General features: G+C 39.8%; 1 protein-coding gene across 1 annotated transcript in view; it reads left to right on the top strand.

Moving 5' to 3' along the window:
• Positions 1-24427, top strand: part of RHOBTB3 (Rho related BTB domain containing 3) — a 52870-nt gene that overhangs the window by 15794 nt on the left and 12649 nt on the right. The window contains exons 4-9 of the mRNA XM_032846150.1: positions 49-203; positions 3696-3807; positions 6230-6595; positions 14754-14866; positions 17773-17893; positions 22322-22495. Of these exons, the coding sequence (XP_032702041.1) occupies positions 49-203; positions 3696-3807; positions 6230-6595; positions 14754-14866; positions 17773-17893; positions 22322-22495 (1041 nt within the window). The remainder of the gene's footprint in view (positions 1-48; positions 204-3695; positions 3808-6229; positions 6596-14753; positions 14867-17772; positions 17894-22321; positions 22496-24427) is intronic.

The following is a 24427-nucleotide window of genomic DNA, read 5'->3' as shown; positions in this document are numbered from 1 at the left end:
TTCCTGTTAAGTTTCAAAGCTCTTTGTTACTCCTATTTCTTTCCTCAGAAGAATTACCTTGTACATGCCCGCTATGTACCTCAGACAGAGGGAGCTGTGTCAGTACCACTGAAGGAATCCAACTTGCTAAAGAACTGGGAGCTACCTATCTTGAACTACACAGCCTTGATGACTTCTATATAGGAAAATATTTTGGAGGAGTGGTGAGTGGTAATCCCTGTTACATAACTTAAAGTCATTTGTCAGGCTGGCTGTGGTAGCTATTTTCTAGACCCTCAATTAGAACTTTAGTTTTAAAAGCATGATTGGTCTTAACTTTGAGAAACAAACTGAGAGTAGAAGTAAGACTTTGTCAGAATAAAATTATAATTTTATTTTTCTCTCCAAATGAAGCGTTTTCTATTGTCTAACAAGATAGTTTAGAATTTTCCATTTGGTGATACTGTTGTTTTTTGTTGAACATATCAAAACTATACTTACTTACACAAATCTGTGATGCCAGTTTTATTCCTAATCTTTGTATAGTTCAATGAGCCTTGCAACCTGAACCATTGGGCCATGGAAGTTCTCCTTCATTTCTATTTATTATTTGAAAAGAATGATTTTTCTTCCTCGATGTGTGTTTTGGCAAGATTTTGTATACTCCTAAATGATTCCACTCAGAAGTATCCATAGCAACTACTCCTACAAATAGTTTGTTGGGCCACCTAGGTGGCCTAGTTGATTAAGTGTTGGACTCTTGATTTCTGCTCAGGTTATGATCTCAGGGTCATGAGATCGAGCCCTCAGCCTCCACTCACCAGGGAGACTGCTTCTCTCCTCTCCTTCTCCTTGTGCCTCTTTCCCTGCTTGCGTTCATATGCTCTCTGTCTCTCAAGTAAATAAATAAATCTTAAAAAATACATTTGGAGTTTGCTTGGTCTGTAGCTATGGCATTTATTGGGTCCTATAGGCATTTTGAGGCCTGTCTTAGCACACAGCCCCTACCTTACACTATTAAGACTGCATGGTCCTTGGGAAATACTATGGAGTTTTATCATGTAAGTATTAACTCACTTTGGAGCTAGCTTTTCAATGCTGTAAGAAGTGACTCCACTCAAGGACAAATTTGGTAAACATGGATAAGAGGTTTACACCAAAGTAAACCCTGCATTAAGCAGGAGCACTTTGAACTTCTCCATTAGTTCCCTGGCTCTTTGTCAAGTACACTTTCCATTATACTAGAATATTCATTATGTAGATTCATGTCAAAATGTTGAGGTCTCCACAGATGACTGTAGAAATTTCATTTGTTCTGGACAGTTACCAAACTCCAAATAAGAACCAAAGATAAAATAAAACCCAAATATAAATGGTTCTGATTTCTGTCATGTATATCATGGCTATTATATAGCCCAGTAATGAAAAGAAACATTAATAATATAGCAATAAGGAAGATATACTCACAATATTGGTATCATAATAACTGTGAGAAACTTTTGTCTTTTTTTTAATAGTGATAAATAAAAAAGTAGAAATGGTAGAAAGGTAGAGAGGACTGAAATGTAATTTTCCTGTCAAAGACATTATATTGTAGTGGATTTTTTAAAAATCTTAATTTAGTCTAAGAATCTTGCATTTCCCTGAAATATTTAGGAAACTGAGGAAAAATGATAGTTTGGCTTCATTTGTTGGAGAGGAGGGGGCTGGTTCTCTTGGAGTGAGGTGGTCTCCTTGTTCCCTGCTCCACTTCCTGAACCTGAAATCTCAGGGTCACTCTTCCCACCTTCCAACTCCCACTTTTCTCTGCTTGCTTCTGCTTCCTCCCCCTTGTTTCTCTTTGTTCCTAACACTTGGTGTTGCAGTTAGAATCGGACACTTGATAAGGATTGAAGATGTGGTCAAGGATTGGAAGAAAGACACGGCAGTTTCTTTATTCCCTAAGACTTGGTGAGAATATGGAAAGAAGATCAGAATGATCCCTTATGGGATTGTTGAATAGTTAAGTATAGCTTTGATCTTGAGTGTAAGAAATAGTGGCATTTGCAGGAATATAGATGGAGATGATAATGTCAGAGTGAAAGGAGCATTTAAAGTCTTGTGTTTAAGGGTCAGAGATGAACACCTGGGCAAGAGGGGTGTGGGCCCTTTAGCTCTAGAGAGCCCCATCTGGTCCTCCTCCAGTTGCACCCCCATTACACAAGTTGATGGAGCCAAGAGTGTACGCCCCCCTGGAGCTAGTAGCCCTTCTAGACCTGCGCCATCCATGATGGTGGTCACTAGCCACAGGCCACTATTTGTGTTTAAATTAACTGAAGAAAGTTCAGTTCCTTAGGTGTACTACCCACATCTCAGGTGCTTAATAGCCACACGTGGCTTGTGCCTACTCTCTTCAATAGCACGGATATACAGAGCATTTTCATCAACACAGAACAGAAGGTTCCATTGTACAGTGCTACAACCGTGTTCCAAAACCCAGGACCCCAGAAGTCTCTGACCGGCGACACTCAGGCTGTTTCTCAGGCCTTTTTCCTGGGTCAGTCCACCTGAAGGTGAATTGCATTAGTAGTGTGTGTGTCCCTAGGTCTGAAGAGTGGCCAAAGGATGACTGCATATGAGGACTGGGGAAGGGGAGAGTAGAGTCTTCTTGTACACATAAAGCTCCTCAAGGCATGGGCTGGAGCAGGGGATGAGAAGAGAAGGGGCAGTCTTGGGGCCCAGGAGTCAGGCGCCAGTTCTCCCTGTGCTACATGAAGCTCTGAGAAGGCTGAGAATTTAAAGCTAAGCCTGGCTTCTACATAATAGTTTGTTTTCTTGATTTACAAAGTTTGAATATTTGTGTATGTGATACATAGACCTTTATCTATTCTTTTGCCCCAAGCCTTACAGCATAAGGCATAGGTCTGGCACTGTGTAAGTGCATGTGGTTAGGATTTTTTAAAGATTTTACTTATTTTTATTTTTATTTTTTAAAAGATTTTATTTATTTACTTGAGAGAGGGATAGCAAAAGAAAGCATGGGGGGGGGGAGGTGAGCAGGGAGAAAGAGAATCAGGCTCCCTGCTAAGCAGGGAGCCTGATGTGGGGCTGGATACCAGAACCTGAGATCATGACCTGAGCCGAAGGTAGATGCTTAACCCACTGAGCCACACAGGCGCCCCTGAGGTTTTATTTTTAAGTAATCTTTACACCTAATGTGGGGCTCGAACATACAACACCGAGATCAAGAGTTGTATGCTCTACTGACTGAGACAGCCAGGTGCCCCAAGATTTTTAATTTATTACATAAAGGATGTATTTCAATGAAATTTATTCAAGAAAAAAATAGAGCACGTGCAAACACTCCTAGTTGATATGAGCATCTGTGACCTAGAGCCAGATCTGTCCTGCCCTGAGTTTCTCTAGTGTTAACTGCTGTGGTTGCCCACAAGATAGTTATTGATAGACACATAGTTGCACTGCTGGACTTTCTTGATTATTCAAGAGAATAAACAGTTCCTTTTTGAATGAATAGTTTATTTATGCTTAGACAAGCCACAGTCTGTTCTACTTAATACATTTTTTAAATAAAAAATTATTTAGAAGTGTTTGCTAAAGCTTACATGTAGATGGTACTGGCATTGAAAACATTTGGCAAATGTGATTTGGGGTACCAATAATCTTGTCAGAGACATAATTTTGTTGAAGCTTTAATTAAAATTCACTTCATGTTTTAGTTGGAGTATTTTATGATTCAAGCCTTAAATCAGAAGACAAGTGAAAAAATGAAGAAAAGGAAAATGAGCAACTCATTTCATGGAATTAGACCACCTCAGCTTGAACAACCAGGTGCATTTATTAACCAATGTCTAGACATTCAACTGATATTTGTTATAGATCACTTCACAAGTCTTAGAGCAGTTGTCCCCAAATTTGAGTATGTTGAGGACTCACCTGACATTCTCATTCAGTAAATCTGGGGTGGGGTGTAGAATCTGATTTTAAAATTAGTCTCCAAGTGATTCTGAAGCAGGTGGTACTTGGACCCATTTTGAGGAATACCATCTTAAACTTGATTCTATAGCTTCTTTAAAAAATAATTTCTATGGTGAAGAGCTATCCTATATAAAAGTCTAGGAGAAATAACAACCAAATGCAATGCATGAACCTTACTTAGTTCAATAAAAACATCTCAAAGACCTTCTTAAGGCAACTGGGTAAAATTTTAATATGGACTGGAAATTAGATGACATGAGGGAATTGTTAATTTTTTGTGTATATGGTAATGGTTCTGTGATTAATGGGACAATGTCCTTATTCCTTGGAAATGAACACGACATTATTTAGAGCTGAAATATCTTGATGATTCAACCTACTTTTAAGTGGTTCAGCGTGATAAGTGTGTTCTTGTGTATCTGGCTAGAGATAAGGCAAACATAAAATGTTAATTGTAGAATCCAGGTGAAGGATATGTGTGTGCTTATTGTATTATTCTTTCAACTTTTTGAATGTTTGAAAATGTTCACAACACAAGGTTAGTGGAAAATAAAGTTAAAAAACATAAATACAATTCTATCAAAATTAACTTTTATCAAAATTTTTGAATAATTGTGTCATAGAAATATAGTAGTACTGTATGCAGGCCAATTTGTTATGGAAATGGTTTTAAAATGTAGGTACTTTTTAAGTACTTGTTAAATAAATCTATATAAATTAAAAAGCAGGAAAACATAAGTTAGTATGGGAAGTCAATTCCAGGTTGTTGTTTTTTTAAATGCAGATAGATTCTAAGTGATGATACACAATTTGGCTTTGAACTTCATGGTGTGCAAAGGAAGAGGGGAGACTTGGTCTGTTATATAGCAAATCTGCTGGTTTAAGTACTTTCTAGATGAGAAGATGTGTGAGGAATAGCCAAATAAACAATGAAGATAGATAATTTCTTGGTTCTTACTATTCAAGAAGAGAAAACACAATAGTACCTCTGAGAAAACAAAGCTGTTCATGCCATTTAGCAATAGGAAAAGTTTCTCATGTGGGTTCCGCTTGGGGCACTAGGTGACCTAATGGACAGGCCTTTCCAAAGTGTCTGGTCAGCAAATGCAGTTTTCATTCTCACAGGTGGTACCCTGTGCCCTTCTGTTAGGTATCACTCTGAACATTTGTTCTGGTGCTCATTTGTTCTAAGGATACATGCTGGTCTCTGGGGCATGTGGCTTTCAGATTGTTCTTAAGCCATTAAGGGTCTGTGAGATGTCTTCGGCATTGGAGGGAAGGGTGAGTGGGGGTATAGTTCAGTAAAAGCCTAGCCACCAGAGCACCTTTTTATTTTCAGTTCTAGAGACTAGAGTTTTGCTTTAGAGTAAAGAGTTTTCATTCCTAAAGCAATTTGACTTCTACTGAATTCAAGGTTGAATTCTACTTTCCTCAGCTCAGTTTGGGATAAAGCTAGCCAGCAGATATTTTACAGTTAGGGTCTATGATGAGGGCCTAGGGTATGATCCTCTGTGGGGATATTCTGACTTAACTGAGGGCTAATTTATCTTTGTTAGTGATCAAACTAGGAAATGGAAGGTTGCATCCTTATTTTGAAAATTAGGGAGTCTAACCAACACTCTACCTACGGTGTGCTGAGGGGAAAGACTGGTATTTGTTTTACTAGGAGGAAAAAAACAATATTAATTTTAGGATCAAAATAAAATGGTCAAGATGGTTTCCAACAATGGAGTCCCAAGACTCAGAGCCCTGGCTTTGAGGGATTACAGTTTTAACAATTTAATTTTAACAATTTCTTCCCCCTTCCATTTCCAAACCCAGGAGGAAAGTGACTTCCAATGTGAGGTTAGGTTCTTCAGAACTTGTTCAGTAATTTATTTGAATTTTTATCAGGTGAAAGTAAGGACCTATAACTACCAACATATTAAAATGTAATATTTGGAGAGAGATTTTATTTGGGGACAACAAAAAGTGAGCAGTAGTATTATATTGCTGTTAATGGCATTAGTACAATTTTCATTTTCGCTAAAAAAAATACTGTGTATTTCTGTGACTGTTATCTCAGGATAATTAATTTATATGTGTTTATAATTAGATTAGGTTATACAAAATTGCTGTTTTCATAGGGTCACAAATGGTCAAGTATTGGCAATTTTATATGGTTCAACTTAATAACATTAAGAAAATACTCTCTTGTGTTTAAAAGAAACCTGAAATATCCAGGTCTATAGACGTAAAGAAGAATTTATCACTTTTATTTTCTTTTTTGAAACAGAAAAAATGCCTGTCTTAAAGGCTGAAGCATCACATTATAACTCTGATTTAAATAATTTGCTGTTCTGCTGCCAGTGTGTGGATGTGGTGTTTTACAACCCAGATTTAAAGGAAGTTGCCGAGGCCCACAAGATTGTTCTGTGTGCCGTAAGCCATGTTTTCATGCTCCTTTTCAATGTGAAGAGTCCCGCTGACATTCAGGATTCCAGTATCATCCGAACTACCCAGGACCTCTTTGCTATCAACAGAGACCCTGCATTTCCAGGTGCTAGCCAGGACTCTCCAGGCAACCCACCATTACGTGTCGTTGTCAAAGACGCCCTCTTCTGTTCTTGTTTGTCGGACATTCTGCGCTTCATTTATTCAGGTATCTTGTTAAATGGTTCTGGTAGGTTCTCTTAAGCTTTTGAAAGGAACTGTGCCTGTGGGCCTCAGGTGTATTGATTAGTTTCACATTTATCTTCTTTCTACCATCTGAGGTAAGGATTATACATGAAATAATCTTTACTTTATATACAGGAATTGGTCTAAGCTTTCCATCTTCCTTATTAAGTTTACTTGCCTTGGTTTTAAATCTACTTGTGAAAATAATTTCTTTTCCTACTGAGCAGATATATTTTATTATGTATGTATTATGTATTTTATTTAAACAAAAATATCCAAAATGTGAAAATTTGAGAATTTATTGTCTAGTCTAACTCTAAAGAAACAAAATTTTCAAAATGTGAATGAAATTAAATATCTGCATCTTTTTTGGAAAGATTTATTTACTTGAGAGATTGAGATAGCAAGAGAAAGCAGGAGCCCACGCTAGAGAGAGCATGAGCAGAGGCGGGGGCAGAGGGAGAGCGGAAGCAGACTGCCTGCTGAGTGGGGAGCCCAAAATGGGGGCTCTCGGTCTCAGAACCCTGAGATCATGACCTGAGCTGAAACTAAGATTCATATGCTTAACAGACTGAACCACCCAGGTACCCTAGTGTCTGCATTTTAAAAGCTGACCATTTATTCACTTTTCTGTCTTACTCTTAGATTTTGGAGGGAACTGAGAGAAATTAGCAGGGTTCTTATATTCAATTTAGTAACTGGAAACAGTCTCCAAAGCTAGTTTAGTCTGAGATCTAAATTAATTATTTTGTTTGTTTGTTTTTTTAAGATTTTACTTATTTATTTGACAACAGAGATCACAAGTAGGCAGAGAGGCAGGCAGAGAGAGAGGGGAAGCAGGCTCCCCAATGAGCAGAGAGCCCGATGCGGGCTCAATCCCAGGACCCTGGGATCATGATCTGAGCCGAAGGCAGAGGCTTTAACCCACTGAGCCACCCAGGCGCCCCTATTTTGTTTTAAGATTTTATTTTTAAGTAATCTCTACACTCAGTGTGGGGCTTGAACCCACAACCCCAAGATCAAGAGTCACACGCTCCACCAACTGAGTCAGCCAGGCACCCTGACTTTGACTATATTAGATTTTACTATTTTTTCTTACCATGCACTTATCTTTTTAACATAGAGCTTCCCAATTATTTTTCTTGTTGCCCTTTTAAATACTTATAGCTACTACATTTTAAAAAATAGAGATTTTATCTGAGTCATTTAGCCAGTGAATTGACGGTGTCACATCTAAGTGTCCCATATAAGAATGGAAAAGAATTAATGTAAGTGACTTTTAAAGTAAGCATCTAAGTAAGAATTTTCCGAGAATGTCTCTCTTCTTTAATTTTGCACTTGGAATCATGTTCTGATGAAATATTAAGTTAAAGTAACTCCTCTGGAGTGTGGCTCTGGAGAAACATTATAATCTGCTTTTAGACTTCAGAATGGGGGACAGACAAGTTTACAAAGGTTTGCAGATAAAGCGCTGTCTCATATTTATAAGAAACTTTTGGATAGTTGAAATAAATGAAATTAAGATTTTACTTTTTCTCATTTGGGCTGTGGTTATATAATTTTACTATAAGTTAAAGTAAAATGTAAAGTTTTTGAAAAGTACAGTTGCAATATGAAGATTTAAGTGGATTGAAATGTATGTGTGTGTGTGTGTATAGATATATATGTATCTATACACACAAACACACACACACACACACACACACACACACACATATATATATATATATATTTATATATATATATATATGGGTGCCTGCCTGCCTCAGTCAGTAGAGCATGTGCCTCCTGATCTCGGGGTCATGAGTTCAAGCCCCAGGTTGGGTGTAGAGATTACTTTAAAAAAGTTTTAAAAACATCTCTCTATAAAAATACACATACAGAAGTAGAACGGTAGTGGTAGGCCTTAAACCCATTATTCAGTGAATATTGGCTTGGGGAAGGCATAAATAACCACTCCCACAGAGCACTCCAGCACAGTGCATTCAGCATGGCAGGTTTTGTGTTGGTTGAATTAGTGAGTAGACTTCAGTAGCTGTGAATCATCATATGAATAAAGCAGACTAAACACCTCATTTACTACTACAGATTTTTATGTTTAAACTTTGAACCTCACAGTTTAGAATTTAAGGCTAGATCTGAAAAACAAAAATATTTACATGTTAAAAAAATGTCTTTAATGATGTTTAGAGAACTACACAGGAAGTGTTAGACTTTTCTTTTTAGTGATGTTACTGTTGAAATTATGAGTTACTCAGTAAGTTTACGACAATATCTATCGAATACTTTCGAAGACACATGAACACTTTGAGGTCAGTTATATCTTCTTTAATAAGGTAGCAGTAATAGCTAGCTGTATCTCCAGTGACAGAACCTACTTGTCTTTCTCATAGGGAGTGATCTTTTAAATTGCAAAATTAATATATGCAGATGGAAGAAAAGGGCAAAGAAAAATAAAGTTCTTTCCTCAGCCCCCTTATGTGTTGGCCCTAATGCTATTTGAAAGAAATAAATTTATTGGGAAATATACATTAAGGAAAATGTAATCTTTAGTAAGTGTTGTTTTCTGGGAACTGGCTGGAGCATAGAGTGGGAGGTGAAGGCTTGCAGGAGATGAGGCTGGCAAGCCATATGGAAGCTGCTCATAAAAGCTGTTCCAGAATGCTGAGCATGATCAGACTGGGCTTTGGCATGCTCATCTTTGGTGATAGTAGAGGGACGGAATAGAGCAGGCAAGACAGAGTTTAATAAGGAAGCTGCATTACTCTGGAGATCAGCCAAAGGCCATTATTCTGACAACAGGTGGCTGGTGCTACAGCTTATCCATCATTTGGACCAGTGTTTCTCAAACTCAATGTGCATGCAAGTCAGCTGGGGATCTTGTTCATGTGCAGATTTTTTTTTTTTAAAGATTTGATTTATCTGAGAGTGAGAGGGAGGGAGGAGGAGCACAAGCAGGGGGAGGGGCACAGGGAGAAACAGATGCCCCGTCGAGCAGGGAGCCCAATGCCAGGCTCCTGGGATCATGACTTGAGCTGAAGGCAGACACTTAACTAACTGAGGCACCCAGGTGCCTCTCAAGTGCAGATTCTGATTCAGTAGGCCAGGGGTGAGGCCTGAGAGTCTGCATTTCCCGCAGTCTCCCAGGTCAGGCTGCTGCTCGGGACTACACGCAGCTGCGCCGCCTGCTCTCGGAAGAACCACACGCCAGCCATGGCCAGGTGGATAAGAGCCTGGCATTCAGTCCAGAGGCCCGGGGAAGAACCCAGTCTACCAGTCCTAGGGCACAAAGTCAAAATGGGGTCAGCTGTAAGACTGACTGATGTGAGCTCTTCGGACCTGGAGCAGTTGGTGGTGCTCCGGGTAGCCTCTGCCTGAGGGTGGGGCGGGAGATGATCTGTGGCTGGGTGAAACGAAGTGAGCCTGGGAAGAGCAGTGGGAGGCAGAGGTACATCATGGCATGCAGAGCTTTCTTCAAGCCCTTGACCAGCTCAGAGCACAGGCTTCCTCACCTGACACTGAGCTGCTGCATTTCTGCTCTGTGCTTTCTCTCCTTGTATGTCAAGACCCAGAGAAGAGGAGGTGTCAGGTAAGGGCTGGGCCACAGGCCATTGACCTGGGGCTGTAGGGAGACCCTGATGCTTTGAGGAGAAGGGAAATGAAACGCTTCAGCAGGTACCTGTTACTCTGCATTTATAGAGTATAACCTCAGGCTCAAACAAAAGTTATATTGCATTTAAATAATGTTTATGGGACACCTGGGTGGCTCTGGCTCAGTGGGTTAAGCCTCTGCCTTCAGCTCAGGTCAAGATCTCAGGGTCCTGAGATCGAGGCCCACATCGGGCTCTCTGCTCAGCGGGGGGCCTGCTTCACCCTCTCCCTCTGCCTGCCTTTCTGTCTACTTGAGATTTCTCTGTCAAATAAATAAATAAAATATTTTTTTAAATAATGTTTAAAAAGATACTAAAGCTGTATTTGTACAGTAAAGACAATTTTGAAAAAATTGAGAAAATTTGTTAAGAGAAAAAAAATCAACCCAATTCCTACTCTCGAATGTTGAAACACTTACTGATGTTTTGTTTTATCCTCTAGTCTTTGTGCTTAGGGTTACCATTTATTTAGAAAATATTTTTTTATCGGGGGTACCTGGGTGGCTCAGTCTGTTTCACGTCTGCCTTTGGCTCAGGTAATAGTCTGGGGTACTGGGATGGAGCCCCATGTTGGGCTCCCTCCTCAGCAGGGAGTCTGCTTCTCCCTCTCTCTCTCTACCTCTCACCGCTGCTCATGCTCTCTTTCTTAATAAATAAAAAAAGAAAATGTTTTTTTATCAAATTAAAGAAAGGTTTTAAACATATATATATGTAAATACAGATTTACAGATATATATTAAACAATTATTACATATATGCTTATATAATTGTGTGTGTGTGTGTATGTATATACACACACAGAGAGAAAGAGAGACTTCAGTGAAGAGGACAGGCTTATGGAATTTTTGTTTTGCTTTGTTTTTTGCTGTTGTTGAGCACTTTAAAACTTTTGACCCAAGCACAAGTTTTAAGACCCAATTATGCAGAGCTTTCCTCACAGAAGCCCTGGCTTACCCACAGATTATGTTAGGGGGCAATGAAGACAGGAGCTGTTTGTACTCGCATCTTTTGGGTCTACGCAGAGGTAGAAGTCCACAACACGGCATGCTCAGGAATGTTTGCCCTGAGCAAACGTAGACTGAAAAACTGTCTTCAGTCTATCTCCTGCTTTTTTTTTTTAAAAAACCAAATTACAAAGAATGTCTTAATTCTCTCTAAATAGCATACTTCTTTTTAATTTTTAGGAATTTCAAATTTTGGATATATTGTGTCACCATGGACATTTGGGTCCTGTATTTAGGAAGGGTCTGGATAATGGTATAGTTAACATAAAGCTTCGATATATTCTCCAATGCAAATTCCTAAATAAATAGACACAGTAAAAGTATGTGTTTTTTGTATGTTACTTTTCTCATGGGTAACAGCTAACACTTTAGACTGTGTAAGTACTGAAAGTCTGTTACTCAGAGAGAAGGAGCGAGGCCAGCAGGTTCTGGGTCTCCATTGAGTCATCCTTTATTGGCATACAGTTGTGACATTCTTATAATACTCGATAGTCCTTATGCTTGCAAATTCCTGACGCACACAGTTTCAGATGGTTAGGAATTGAAATGTATGTCAGAGCCTCAAGAATTTTGCTTTGAGCTCTTCATACCACAGATGGCCCTTAGAGTTTCACATCGCTTATTGAAATGCCGCCAGAGTAAACGAACATGTGGAAAGGAGCTTTCCTCTTCAGCTTGTCTCATATCTTCCGGCTCTTGGAATTATTCTGTGGTATGCTCTTTTCTGCTCTGCCTAAAAGCACAGCTTGTGTGCATGAGTACACCATGCTCCCTAAGAACCTCAGTCAACTCCATCAGTGCTCTGAGAAGTTAACTGAAGAGAAAATCCCAGTCAGTTATGCAAGAGAAGTTCTAGAGATCTGTATGGTATCATGTCTATTGTTAACAGTACTGTAATATACACCTAAAATTCTGCCAAAAAGATAAACCACATGTTACATGTTCTTTTTTTTTAAGGATTTATTTTTTTATCTTAGAAGGAGGGAGAAAGAGAGAGAGAGCAAGTGAGAGGAGGAGTGGAGGGAGAGAGAGAAAGAATCCACAAGCAGACACCACACTGAGCATAGAACCTGACAGGGGCTCAATCCCAGGTACCTGAGATCATGACCTGAGCCGAAATCAAGAGTTGGACACTTAGCCAACTGAGCCATGCAGGCGCCCCACATGTTAAATGTTTTCACAACTTGGTTAGCATTTCTAATTCTATGAACAGCCCAATCCTTATAGTACTCTATGAACTATTCTTACATTCGTCTTTAGTTATTGGATCCTTCTGTGTCTGTTCTCAGACAATGAATGGCATGTAAGGATTTACCTGCTGTTCATCCCATGTACTTTGACTTAATTTTTGCTCTCTCTCAAATAATATTCTGAATGGGATATTGTGTAGGTATTCGTTAGTTAATACAGTTTATTTTTAACAGCTAGTATCTGTTCTCCTTTAGCCTGTGTAAGTGTAGATGATCAAAATATACCTACTGTTTGCTACATACCACTGATCCTGGGTTTTGATCAGGGGTGAAATGTCTGGAAGAAGAGCAGTGATGATCAACACTCAGTGCTGATCAACACTTAAAATCACTTGGGAGGCTTTTACTTCAGCCCCAGAAATTCTAATTTAATTGGCCTGGGACTGATACCTCCTTGATGGTGTTTTATGAAAGATGTCCAGGTAAATGTAATGAAATGCACGGCTATAGTTGAGAACCACTGGCATAAATTCTTTTGGTCTGAGTTCTGTCGGCTTCTCAGGGGTTCCTTCACTTCTGACATTGTAATGTAGACTGTAATGTTTGTGAGTGTATGGGAAATTTCCTGGAGAGATTATGCAAAGAATTTATCAGATTGTACAAAGAGTGCGGGACCTTAAAGTTAAAAATCTTTAGTGCTAAAAAATGAAAAAAAAAAAAAATCTGGACATTTCTAGACTGCAAACCTTTGGGAATTTGAGGAGGAAGAGGAGTTAACAGTGAAGTCAGAAAAAGAGCAGCAAAGGTAGGAAGAAACAGTGGGGTTGCTGGAGCTGGAGGCACCACCTTGTGAGAGCTGTTTGTGTTTATCCCTTCCCAGCTCCATGCTCTGTGATGTCCCGTCAGAGGCCTGAATGTGGCCATGGTGTGAGTATGTGTACCACCGAGGTAGCAAATGGCCCAGATCAGGGCTCTCCTTCCCCTTCCCCCACTCCTCAACATACACTGTACTAATCATGAAGGTTAGGTAAGGAGAAGTTCAAAGATATTCTAGAGTGCCCAGTACTACAGGGCTCTACTATCACGTGACTCTTCAGAGTAGCTTTGGATCCGGTTGGCTCAGGCTGGCTGCAATTGCCTGATATCATTGGTTCAGTAAACGTTTATTATGAGCTCTCCCCATCCCTGATGTCCATGAAGGTATCTGGCAAAGCTCTGGATACAGAAAGTGGGACATCAGAAGAAACAGATTGAGAGATTAAAAAGGATCTTGAGTGACATAGAGGTGAGATGATTTGTTCCAAGTCACATTAGCAATTAATGGAAGAGGTAGAACTACAGCTTAGGTCTCTCAATTATGCCTGCCCACATTACACCTTGGTTAATTTTATTTTTAGGAGTTAGGACTTTGTGTAAGCCATGGGCTAGATAGGGATTGTCTCTTCAAATATCATCATCAGAATCGTACTTTTGGAAACTTATCAGCATTAAGTTTTGGGATTGATTCAGTGAGGAGAGGGCCGCTGAGCAGCAGGTAGGCTGTATACGAGACTGCTATAAACCAAGTGAGAGAAGCGCCTGGAGAAAGGAGAACTTCTGCTGACCTTCAAACAGTTTTGTAAGACACAGAGGACTGGAGCTGAAAGTGTAGACAGAGTAAAATGAGCCTAAGAAGAGATAGCTTGGAAGGAAATGGGTTGGGTGAGGACAAAGGAAGGAAGGGACCAGGTGCTATGATTTCCCTCCAGTGCTCTGGTCATATAGTTCATCAGGACAATATACCTCCCTTCTTCAGGTTGGGTCTGTAGAGGTGGCTGTTGAACATCCTTATCCGACCCTGGCAATGCACGAGATTTTCTGAATGCATTCTGTTCCTGCTGCTCATTCTTCTACCTGATGTTTGTTGCTGCCTTCCTTGATTAGTATGATTTAATTTAATTTGGAAAAGCCACATCTGCCTTCTTACCCAGGGCAAATAAATACTTTGAGTGTGGGAAGGACTGCTAGTGATGGCAACTTAATATTCTGGCTATTGCTGTCATTTTTAGATGACCATCTATTATAAAGAGGTGGCAGCTGTCCAGGGAGGCAGACTTCAGGTTTCAAGAAGTACATTAGGGGAAGGCAAACTGATTTTTTTTAAATGTGAGAACTGTTTAAATGTTTTAGTGTAATTACAAGGATATGTATTTGGTAAGGAAAAAAGAAAATAATAAAAGAATGAACAGTAATAAGATATTTATTTTAGTACTTCCTGTTTTAACATAAAAATCCAACATATATTAATTTGTTTACAGGTGCTTTTCAGTGGGAAGAATTGGAAGACGACATCAGAAAGAAAGTGAAAGATTCTGGAGATGTTTCAAGTGTAATTGAGAAAGTTAAATGCATTTTAAAAACACCAGGAAAGGTAAATTCCTTTATTGAAAATCAGTTTACCTTGATGTTCTCTGAATTTTAACAAATATACGATAGTAAAATGATAATATTGAGTCATGAGAAGAGTCAACAGTATAGAAATGTGTTTTTCTTGAGTCTGTTTCTGCCATTTGAATATTTTAAACACAAACATGTATTTCTCACTACCTCAGATTTTAATTCATGTAAGAATTGAAATATGTGTGAGTCATGTCTTTAAAATGTTGGTTTGTGAATTCCACCCTCCAAAACATTCCCGTAGAGCTCCAGGAATATGCAATCTATGTGAGGAATGAAGGGCTGTTGAATCTGTCCATTTCCAGTTAAGCTTGTTAAAGGGGATGCTTTCTCACTTCTCCAAATTTAAGTCCAAGTAGTTTTTAGGAACAAGGCAGTTTCTCTGCGTACCTTTTTCAAGATTCCTGAGAAGTCCATTTGATCAGGTGGACAGTTAAGGATTTCTCATCTTTTGTAGGTTTAAAATTATAAACAAGGTCAAAGGTTATAAAATACAGACTTTGTACACAGTCCAAAATGTGTGCATATTAAAACTCTAGTCCCTTAGACTGTCCAGTCTGTAAGGGCTATAAAAATACATTTGTTAGTTTTAGAGACAAGTACATTACACAGTTGAGCCAGTGTATTCTTATTTCAGATTCTGTGCTAAACAGATTGGCTATAGTAGACAAAAAGGTAAGCTATGTACAGTGCCTAGCAGAAAATAGACTTAAGTTAAATGTAAGAGAAATTATTATTCCTTTAGTTATTTTATATGGGTGACTTTGTCAATTCTACAACCTAAGACTTTTTAAGTTAATATTTTTAAGTTAATATTTTAAAACTGTACTAGCTTTTAATGAAGATTTCTGACTTATTTGAGAAAAAATGTAAACAGAGTAATATGGAATTAAGGGGCAAGACTTTTCTTATCTCCATCACACACAGAAGCAGCCACACAGAACTGTCCGGTTTTCCAGGGGATGGCAGAGTAGTAGCTCTCTCTTAGCAGTCTAATTCAACTAAATAATGCTTTCATAGAATTGTGCACATAAACCTGCATTCTATTTGCCAAAAGTTCTCTAGATTACTTGTGTATAGACCAGTGAAAATGTATACCACGTATATCAGTGTTGTGTCCAAACTACTATCTTCCTATCTTTTTTGCATTCAAATTCAAGGCATAGGTGACAAAGGACTCATGGTCAATCGATCTATCTATTCATGAAAAATATACATCTACATAGTATTCATGATATACAAATTTATAACCTTTATATTAATGGTGAGGACCGAAGTGTTGCTTTTTGTTCTAAGTCTGCGCCTTTTCTTGAGTGTGATTTTAAATGGTCATTCCTTTGAGTACTGAGAAAAAAATGAATTCTTGGGGAAGAGGCTGGAGGTTCTTCGATTCTGTGATACTGAACTAAATTACCTCCTTTGTACAGGAGGAGAGATGAATTCTGCACATTCTTCCTTTGCTTTCCTGGGGTAAAGTCTCTCTCATTCACGGAGTACAGCATCGAGCTGTAGCCCCGAGTTAGGAATGAGCAAATGTGCATTTGAATTGTGAGTTGTCCACGAATTACTCTTGGCTCTGAGCAAGTCTCCTCAGGACTTTCTGTAAAATGAGGCAGAGATGATGATTTCTAAAGCCCTTGCTGGTTCTCAGATTATGTGCTGCTTTTTGACTTGCTCTGCTTTGCATGTGGCATTTGCCTGAATCCTCTCCACCAGTTCCTCTAACGTGTGTTAAGGGAGGTTGTGTACAGGATCTGAGAACGTGCTTTATAGGAGCAGGATTTGTGTGACCTTGTTTTGCTTCTCTGCCTTGCTCATGAAAATCATTCTGGAGTGTGTTTTCTTCTTCCTTGTGAGGAAGGATCATATTTTGTTTCCCTCTTAACAAAGATTCTAATTTCCCACCAGAGTGCGTTAATTCCAAGTGGAGAGTAGGTGCCGTTTATTCTTACTGGTGCAGTTGTATGCTTGACTATTTTGGGGGGATGAAGCTTTCCATATTCCCTGGATAGCCAAGTAGAGGTTAGAGTGCTGATGCAGGCAGAAGTCCTGAGACTCATCTAAGGAAACCGGAGGGTGAGGGAAGAGGGGCTGGTTCTCGAATTCTGGGGCTGGAACAAAGGAATGTCTGAAAGATCACAGGAAGGATAAACAAAGCCCCAAAGCTGAAGTGGGATGTAGTAGGGGCTAGAGACCGCTGAGTCGGACAGAGGCACTATTAGGCACTATTATGGGAGGCCACCCCCTAGAGTGAGCAGGTGTGTGAGCATAGATAGGTGTGGTCTGGAATGCTGGAGTGGAGATCCAGGCAACCATTGATTGATTCCAGGAATCCCAGCTGTGGGTAGGATTGTAAGACTGTACATTAAGATGGAGATGAATCAATTCACCACTCTCCAGTATTTTAATGTTCATCTAGTAAGTAGTAGGACATGATGTGCTGGGCGGAAATGCATGTTTTTTTAAAATGACAGATTCAATTTGCGTGTGTGTACCTTTCTAGTTAGTGAACACACTAACAGGTTGTATATGTGAACATATGTTACCAGGCATTTCTTTGAGGTTGACCGTTGTCTGCTTCCAGCTAACGGGCACGTGCGTGGATTCAGAACCCTGCCCTTCTCAGCCAGAGAGCTGAGTTTGCCCTTAGTTCGCTCACTGCTGAGAATGTGACAGAGAGCCGTGCTGCTGCCTCTCGTGTAGCGCGTGTCATTCTTGAGGACAAGTTCCCACGGCAGCTATGAGCACAGGTGCTGTGGAGGAGGGACTCATTATTTCTTTAGACGTTTAGTGTCGTTTTCCAAATTCTCTAACCAACCTATGTATTTATTACCAGAGTGTATTGTACATTTCCTCTTGTATTTCTGTTTTCCGTTATAGATTAATTGTCTAAGGAATTGCAAAACTTACCAAGCCAGAAAACCTCTGTGGTTTTATAACACTTCCCTCAAGTTTTTCCTTAATAAACCAATGCTTGCTGATGTTGTCTTCGAAATACAAGGTATGGTGCAATTTTTACGAAGTTCAATACTCATTTTTCTTTCTTATTTTCTTACCTAACTTTCTATTTCAGCTTTGAATATTTTGGGTGAAGAAAATACTATTCTCTAATGCAGGATATAGATGACTGGCTGACCCTCAGCAAAATCTAGGGAAATGAAGTACTTTTTTAAGACTAGGAAAGCAGTTTATATTTTCCTAGTTTTTCCCCCCCTAACCATATGCTTCACTAGTTCTTAGGGACTAGTGTGGAATGGAATGATCTATAATATCACCTCATTGTATACTTTTGTCTGTGTATTTCCTTAAGATACTAGTTGTTGAATCATCTGAAACCAGCCCCCTTCACATTTTATTACCTGTAACTCATTCAGTTCTCTTCTTTCTGTTTGAGCAAAAGGAATTAAGCATTCATTGAGGGTCATGCCTGGCTCACATTAGGCCTGGGTAGGTATTGCTACATTTATTCCTCATGGCACTCTGAGAATTATCACCAGAGCAACTGAGAGCCGCTTTTTATCTCTGTAGGAAAGTAATGCTACCTAATTTTAATAATGATAAGCTGTTTTAATGCCCATTATTGATTATTCGCTTGGGTAATTTTGCCACTTCAGTAGATTGAAAGCATAGTCTTACAAGTGAATTTTTAAGTACCTTGCAACTATGCAAGAAGGCTAGGAGTTGTTTCCACATGCATTAAGTAGAATTTCAAGTAGGCTATTAATAGAAGCAAGATAAAATTATAGTTTTATGATAGAAATGTATGGCAGCTAACAGTTGTTTGCTTTTTAAAATTTTCCTCAGAAAGATTCATTTTAACTTTGGCCACTTGCCAAAACAAGCAGTGAATTGGAAACTTCCCAGGTGCCCTCTGATAAGCTCCAGTCAGCACTGTTTGAAATATAGCATGAGACACTGAGAATGGGACAATAAGAGTGACCTTGAAACACATAAAAAGTGATGGGAGGGGGGAAGAGAAAGCTACAAGAGCCTATATTTGGTTATAATTTGCATAGGAGGCCTTCACACCAAACATCAAGCTAGTGTAACCTACTGAAAAGCTTTTCATAAGGAATATGCCACATATGAAAATATATGTTGAGAGCCAAGAAATAACCAGTGATGTGGAGAGTTATTTCTCCTTATAATCTCGTGCTTTCCTCTCACAATCTCACCTGCCAGCTCTTCTGTGGACACCTGCCCGTGTTCCCGAGCTATGTGGAGGCTGGGCGTGCGCGGGCTGTTTGGGGGATGTGCGGACATTCAGCTGCTGTGCTGCTCTTTGTAGCCCCCTCAGCTCAGAAACCAAGGCCTTCCAACATCCAAGCTGAGACGAGCCGGCAGGGGTGGAAGCCGGGTCTAGTAGCAGCTTCTCTGCCAAGTGTGGGCAGAGAGGTGAGCCCAGCTTCTGGAGTTTGGGGAGGGAGCTCTAGTGTGCAGAAGGGAGCACTGTTGTCTCCTCCAGAGGCTCGCTGTGGAGACTCGCTAATGCAACCTGGCATTAGCCTTGGCTTTGCCTTCCAACCACATGTGTCATTAGACCTGTCACTTAATGCGGCACCCTTGATGAAGTCTTCTTATTTCCGGAGTGAAGAAGGTGAACCTGATAGCTTCTAAAAGGTCATTTTTAGTGTTAAGCTTGCTGAGGCAGTAGTGACCAGGACTAGAAAGACCCCAGTTGGGCTCTTGTGTGGGTGCAGATATACCGTACTGGTGTGGCTGTGCTCCTTTACCTTCCCGATCCTTGGTCTTTTTGTCTGTAACACGGGGATACTGATTTCTACCTGGTAGACTGGTCGTGAGGATAGGGACGGTGCAGGTAAGGGTATACATGAAGACTTGATGGTACAGATTCTAAATCTCTCTTGAACTAGGCAACTTTCCTGTTATATAAGAATAAAACAAAACAAAAATGCTAAAAATTCCATCTTTGAAACCTGGAAAGTTAATTAAAGAAGGTAGGACAAATATAGGATTTTATTAGGAAACTTGGGCTTTCAAGTTCTATTTCATTCTTAAGCATTTTCCTTTAAAAAAAAAAGTTTCTAAAACTGTAACAGCAGTTGAATTTTACAAAGGAAAGATACTTTAGGCCTTAACATTTTCAAAGAACATGTTTATCTTTAAAGTAGATAATTGATGCCCCCCCTTTCATTCTTCAGCTTTATCTTATTGCTGGTTGGTATAAGAACACTGGATTGTGTTCATTTGGCATATTTGATACAGAGTTTATGTATTTATACAGTATGTATACTATGTTGAAAATGTGACTATACTGAGATATTGCATTATGGTTTCATAATGGAACAGTTTATGATACCAAACAGTAGTCAGCGAAGGTGAGAAACAGAAGCAATGATTTTCTGAACTGGAGGTATAATGGTTTTCCAAACAAATGCAAAGCTTGATCAAGTTTGACAGTGTTTTCTTTGCTGGTCTTGTAACTCCATTATAATGGAGTTATAAATGGAAAATTTCTGTTAAAATTCCAAGGTTACTTATCACATTCCTTCCCCATCTATTGTCCATTTGGTATTTTGGGTCAATCCAAAATTCCTCTGCTTAACCCAAACGAGAGGCTGTCTAGTTTGTTTAAGCCATGCTTCTGCTTTTCCTTTTCATTTTTTCAGTAGTCCTACTTCAGGTGTTAAAACTTTAGAATTACAAGCCCAGTTGCATTATCTGTTTGAATTCTTGGTGAATTGATGCGTACAAAGATAACCAGCATATTTAATCATGGAAACTGGTCATGCCCCTCAGTGGACCCTGCTCCACTGAGAGCAGGTGGCCCAACGGCAGAAGCGTAGAGAAGGGAAAGAGCCCAGAGGGGGGAGGATGACGCCTGCTAGCAGGTGTGTGATGACTCAGCGGTGTTCACTGTAGGTAGTCTGTTCTTCCTGCTCCTCTGGAAGGTGCATTTGTACAAATCATAGTTCTAAGCATTGAGCTCAGAGCTGGCAATGCTGGGCCTTGTTAGTGAATCCTAAAGGGATTATTGGCCTTGGAGGAAGTCACCAGGCTTAGGTGGAACTCTTCTTTTTTGAATCAGAAGATGTTTTGCTTGGATTTAAAGAAGCTGAAGAATCCAATCATTGTAAATATTTATTTATACCTTTTTAAAAGATTTATTGATTTATTTGAGAGAGAGGGAGAGGGGGAGAGAGTCCTTTAAGCAGACTCCATGCTGAGCGCAGAGCCCGATGGAGGGCTCGATTTCATGACACTGAGATCATGACCTGAGCATGAAACCAAGACTCAGACACTTAACTGACTCTGCCACCCAGGTGCCTCTCATTGTAAAATATTTTAGAATACTTCATGTAGCATAGAATGTATGCTTCTGAGAGGTCTGAGATTGTAGGGATGTATAGGTGAGGACTCTTGAGCGGAGCAGAGTGATTTGACTCACAGAGTTAACTCTTTGGAAGGTTTCGTCATTCACATTGGCTGTGGTGTCTTCCACCAGACTAAAAGCTTGACTGCTCCCAAGCAGGGGAGTTTGTCTTTTTCATCTTTGTATCTTTAATGCATAACATAGTGATTAGCACATGGTAGGTGCTCAGTAACGATGTGTCAAACTGATCTAGACTGAACTGAAGGCTCCCTGGGGATTCGTGGTTTCCTAGGTGCTGGCAATGGTGAGAACTGCTTCCTCACACATGTGCCATCTGGTGCTGCTTTGGTGGGATGGCCCAGGAGCTGGAGAGCTCAGCAGACTTGTGCTAGAGACTCAGTTTAGTTTGGTGAGCTTCAGAGAAGGGTATGGGCTGAGGGGCCTTTAAAATTTAAAGTAACTCTGGCTTTCCCAGAAGCAGCCCTGTTCCCTGAGGAGGTGATACCCTGGAGAGACATCTGGGGACTAGGTCTTCCCCTTCCAAATTTTCCATCATATCTGAAACCCCCTCCTGGCTCTGCAAAAGAGTCCCTTGCCATGCTTGCTGTAACATATGGATTGCTTAGGCCAAGGGGTAGTTTACATTCTACAGTTTCCTCTTTCTCACAAGGGGAAACGGGCCCAGGACCTGTTCTTTAAGTGTGTCCAAGAAGGAAAGTGGCACTGTTTTCTTGGGAGGTACATGCGTAAGAATGGGTGATGGTATTTCAAGCCAATTGCAAAGGATACATGTTTCATTATAAAAACAGGAAGCAAAATATTTCATTTCAGTGTTTTTATCTTCAGAAACTATAAACTGAGTAACAAATAATTGCCTGTCTTATAAATTGTTGGTTTCCAAATCAACTTTTGAACTCTCTGTTTTTCAAATTAAAAACTAAAAAGTTTCTGGTTAATGCTGGTTATCTCCCCAGACTTTGCTTTCTGACATAGGCTTAGCTGTGCCTAATACAATACCCCACTAACTGACAGGGAGATTGTTAGAATAACAGCTCTGCAAGTTTATGTAGCTTATTTAACTTTTGAACCTTGCAGGTACAACGGTGCCAGCCCACAGGGCTATCCTGGTGGCCCGCTGTGAAGTGATGGCAGCCATGTTTAATGGGAACTACATGGAAGCAAAGAGTGTTCTGATTCCAGTTTACGGTGTTTCCAAAGAAACTTTCTTGTCATTCTTAGAATACCTATACACAGACTCCTGTTGCCCAGGTGAGCAGTCTGAATATCTCACAATTTATCTTCCTTGTTACTCATTTTGATGCATTGCTTTCTATGAGATTTGTTTTCGCTTAAGATTGATCGAAGTTGACATCATGGAATGTGCTGGTCAGGTGAGGTAGTATTGGGATGACAATTAATTTTCAGTCAGTTTTCACATCCCAGCTAGCCCCCAAAGTGTGGTGATTATGTGGACACCCTGGAAATGGAGGTGTTTTGTGGTACCCAGTGACTAATTTGACAGACTGGGACATCCCTTCCATAAAGAGAAGAGGTTTGAGCAGCTGCTTTTATGGCTCTAACTTGTGATTGAGGCTCTTTTAAGGACTTTGAATATTCTGAGACCCCTTGGTCATCTCTGTAGCTCAGAGAATGTGGGGTTTTTTAAAGTCTTCTTCTGACTACTCCTAAAGTTATACTGTCCTTAAACTAACTTCTCCAAAAACTTCCTGAGATGTTTAGGATGCTCAGCGGACTGTGGGATTTATTTCCCTATTCACTGACTTAGGGCTATCTTTGACTAAAAACCATCATCTTTGGAAGCTGTAAGTTGGAACAGATCTTGCAGGGTTTGTTTGTTTGTTTGTTTGTTTGTTTTCTAGCTGGGGGTCTCCTTGGAGAAATTGCTAAATCCTTTCTACCATCTTAGAGCCTTGGGACACCCGCACAGAAGCCCCTTGAATTCATCTTCATCCTCTGGCCACTAGATGGCTCCCACCGCAAACACAACGAACACACACACACACACACACACACACACACACACACACACACACCCCCCCCCCCCCCCCCCCCCCCAGAATAAATTTACTCAGTCAGGGAGCCCAAGACCTTGATTAGAGAACCTGGCAATGTGTTCTAGCAAATGCAAAAAGAAAACACACATTTCAGACCATCCCTCTCTTCAAATTTATTACTTTCACTTTTATTTTAGGAAGATTTCCAATCTTTGTCATTAAAACCTCTTAAATTTTAAACAAGTCAGGAGCCCTCTAGTGAAAGGTTTTAGAAGTTCAGAAAGAAAATTCTTTTTTTAACAGAGCTAGTTCTGGTCTTGCAGCCAGTTAGAGTTGTTATGGTCAGTGTTAAAGACTGGCTTATTATATGTGCCTAATAAAAATGAAAGCATTGAGTCTCATCAAAATGTGTGTTACTGTTTATTTTATATTTAATACTGGTGAATCTGTATGGTATGTTAAATAAAAATTTTGAGCCAGACATAAAATAATAAGAAAGTTTAGTTGCTCAGTTGTCCTCCCACTAGTGTAACTGAAGCTTCAAATTTTAGGTTTTCTCTTGCTAATTAGAAAAAAAATGCTCAGAGAAGCACTAATAACTGTAGGACAGAGCCCTTTAAAATTTGGTAAAAGGTGTGGGGAGAAAATGAGTCAAAGGGAATAATCAGAAAGAAGATCAGTATTAGAATGTTTGCACTGAGAAATTGCAGAAAGGTGATCTATTCATTGTGTTAAGGATTGATCATACAGTGTTCATGGTTCCTGGCTACAAAAAACAATGCAAGGAATTTAAGGAGGGCTTAGAAAAAGAATTGCCTTAGAAAAAGATTACAAATCACTTCTAGGCATGTTTACACACACACACACACACACACACACACACACACACACACACACACAACCTGAGCGATTACCAGGGGTTAAGAGAAGGTGGAAATGGGGAGTTATTGTTTAACGGATATAGAGTTTCAGTTTGGGAAGAAGAAAAAAGTTCTGGAGATGGAAGATGGCGATGGTTGCACCACAATGTGAGTGTGCCTTAATGCCACCGAACCGTACACTTGAAAGTGGTTAGTGATAAATTTTATGTCATGTCTGTTTTACCACAACAAAAACAACAAAAAAACCTGGGGACTAAAGGAAAATTTGCAGGGATTTGATTTAGCTGGCACAGAGTTATGTAACA

This window comes from Lontra canadensis, unplaced genomic scaffold, assembly GCF_010015895.1.
Source record: "Lontra canadensis isolate GAN:19392208 unplaced genomic scaffold, GSC_riverotter_1.0 scaffold4, whole genome shotgun sequence".
Classification (NCBI taxonomy): domain Eukaryota; kingdom Metazoa; phylum Chordata; class Mammalia; order Carnivora; family Mustelidae; genus Lontra; species Lontra canadensis.
This window is presented reverse-complemented; position numbering and strand designations above follow the sequence as displayed.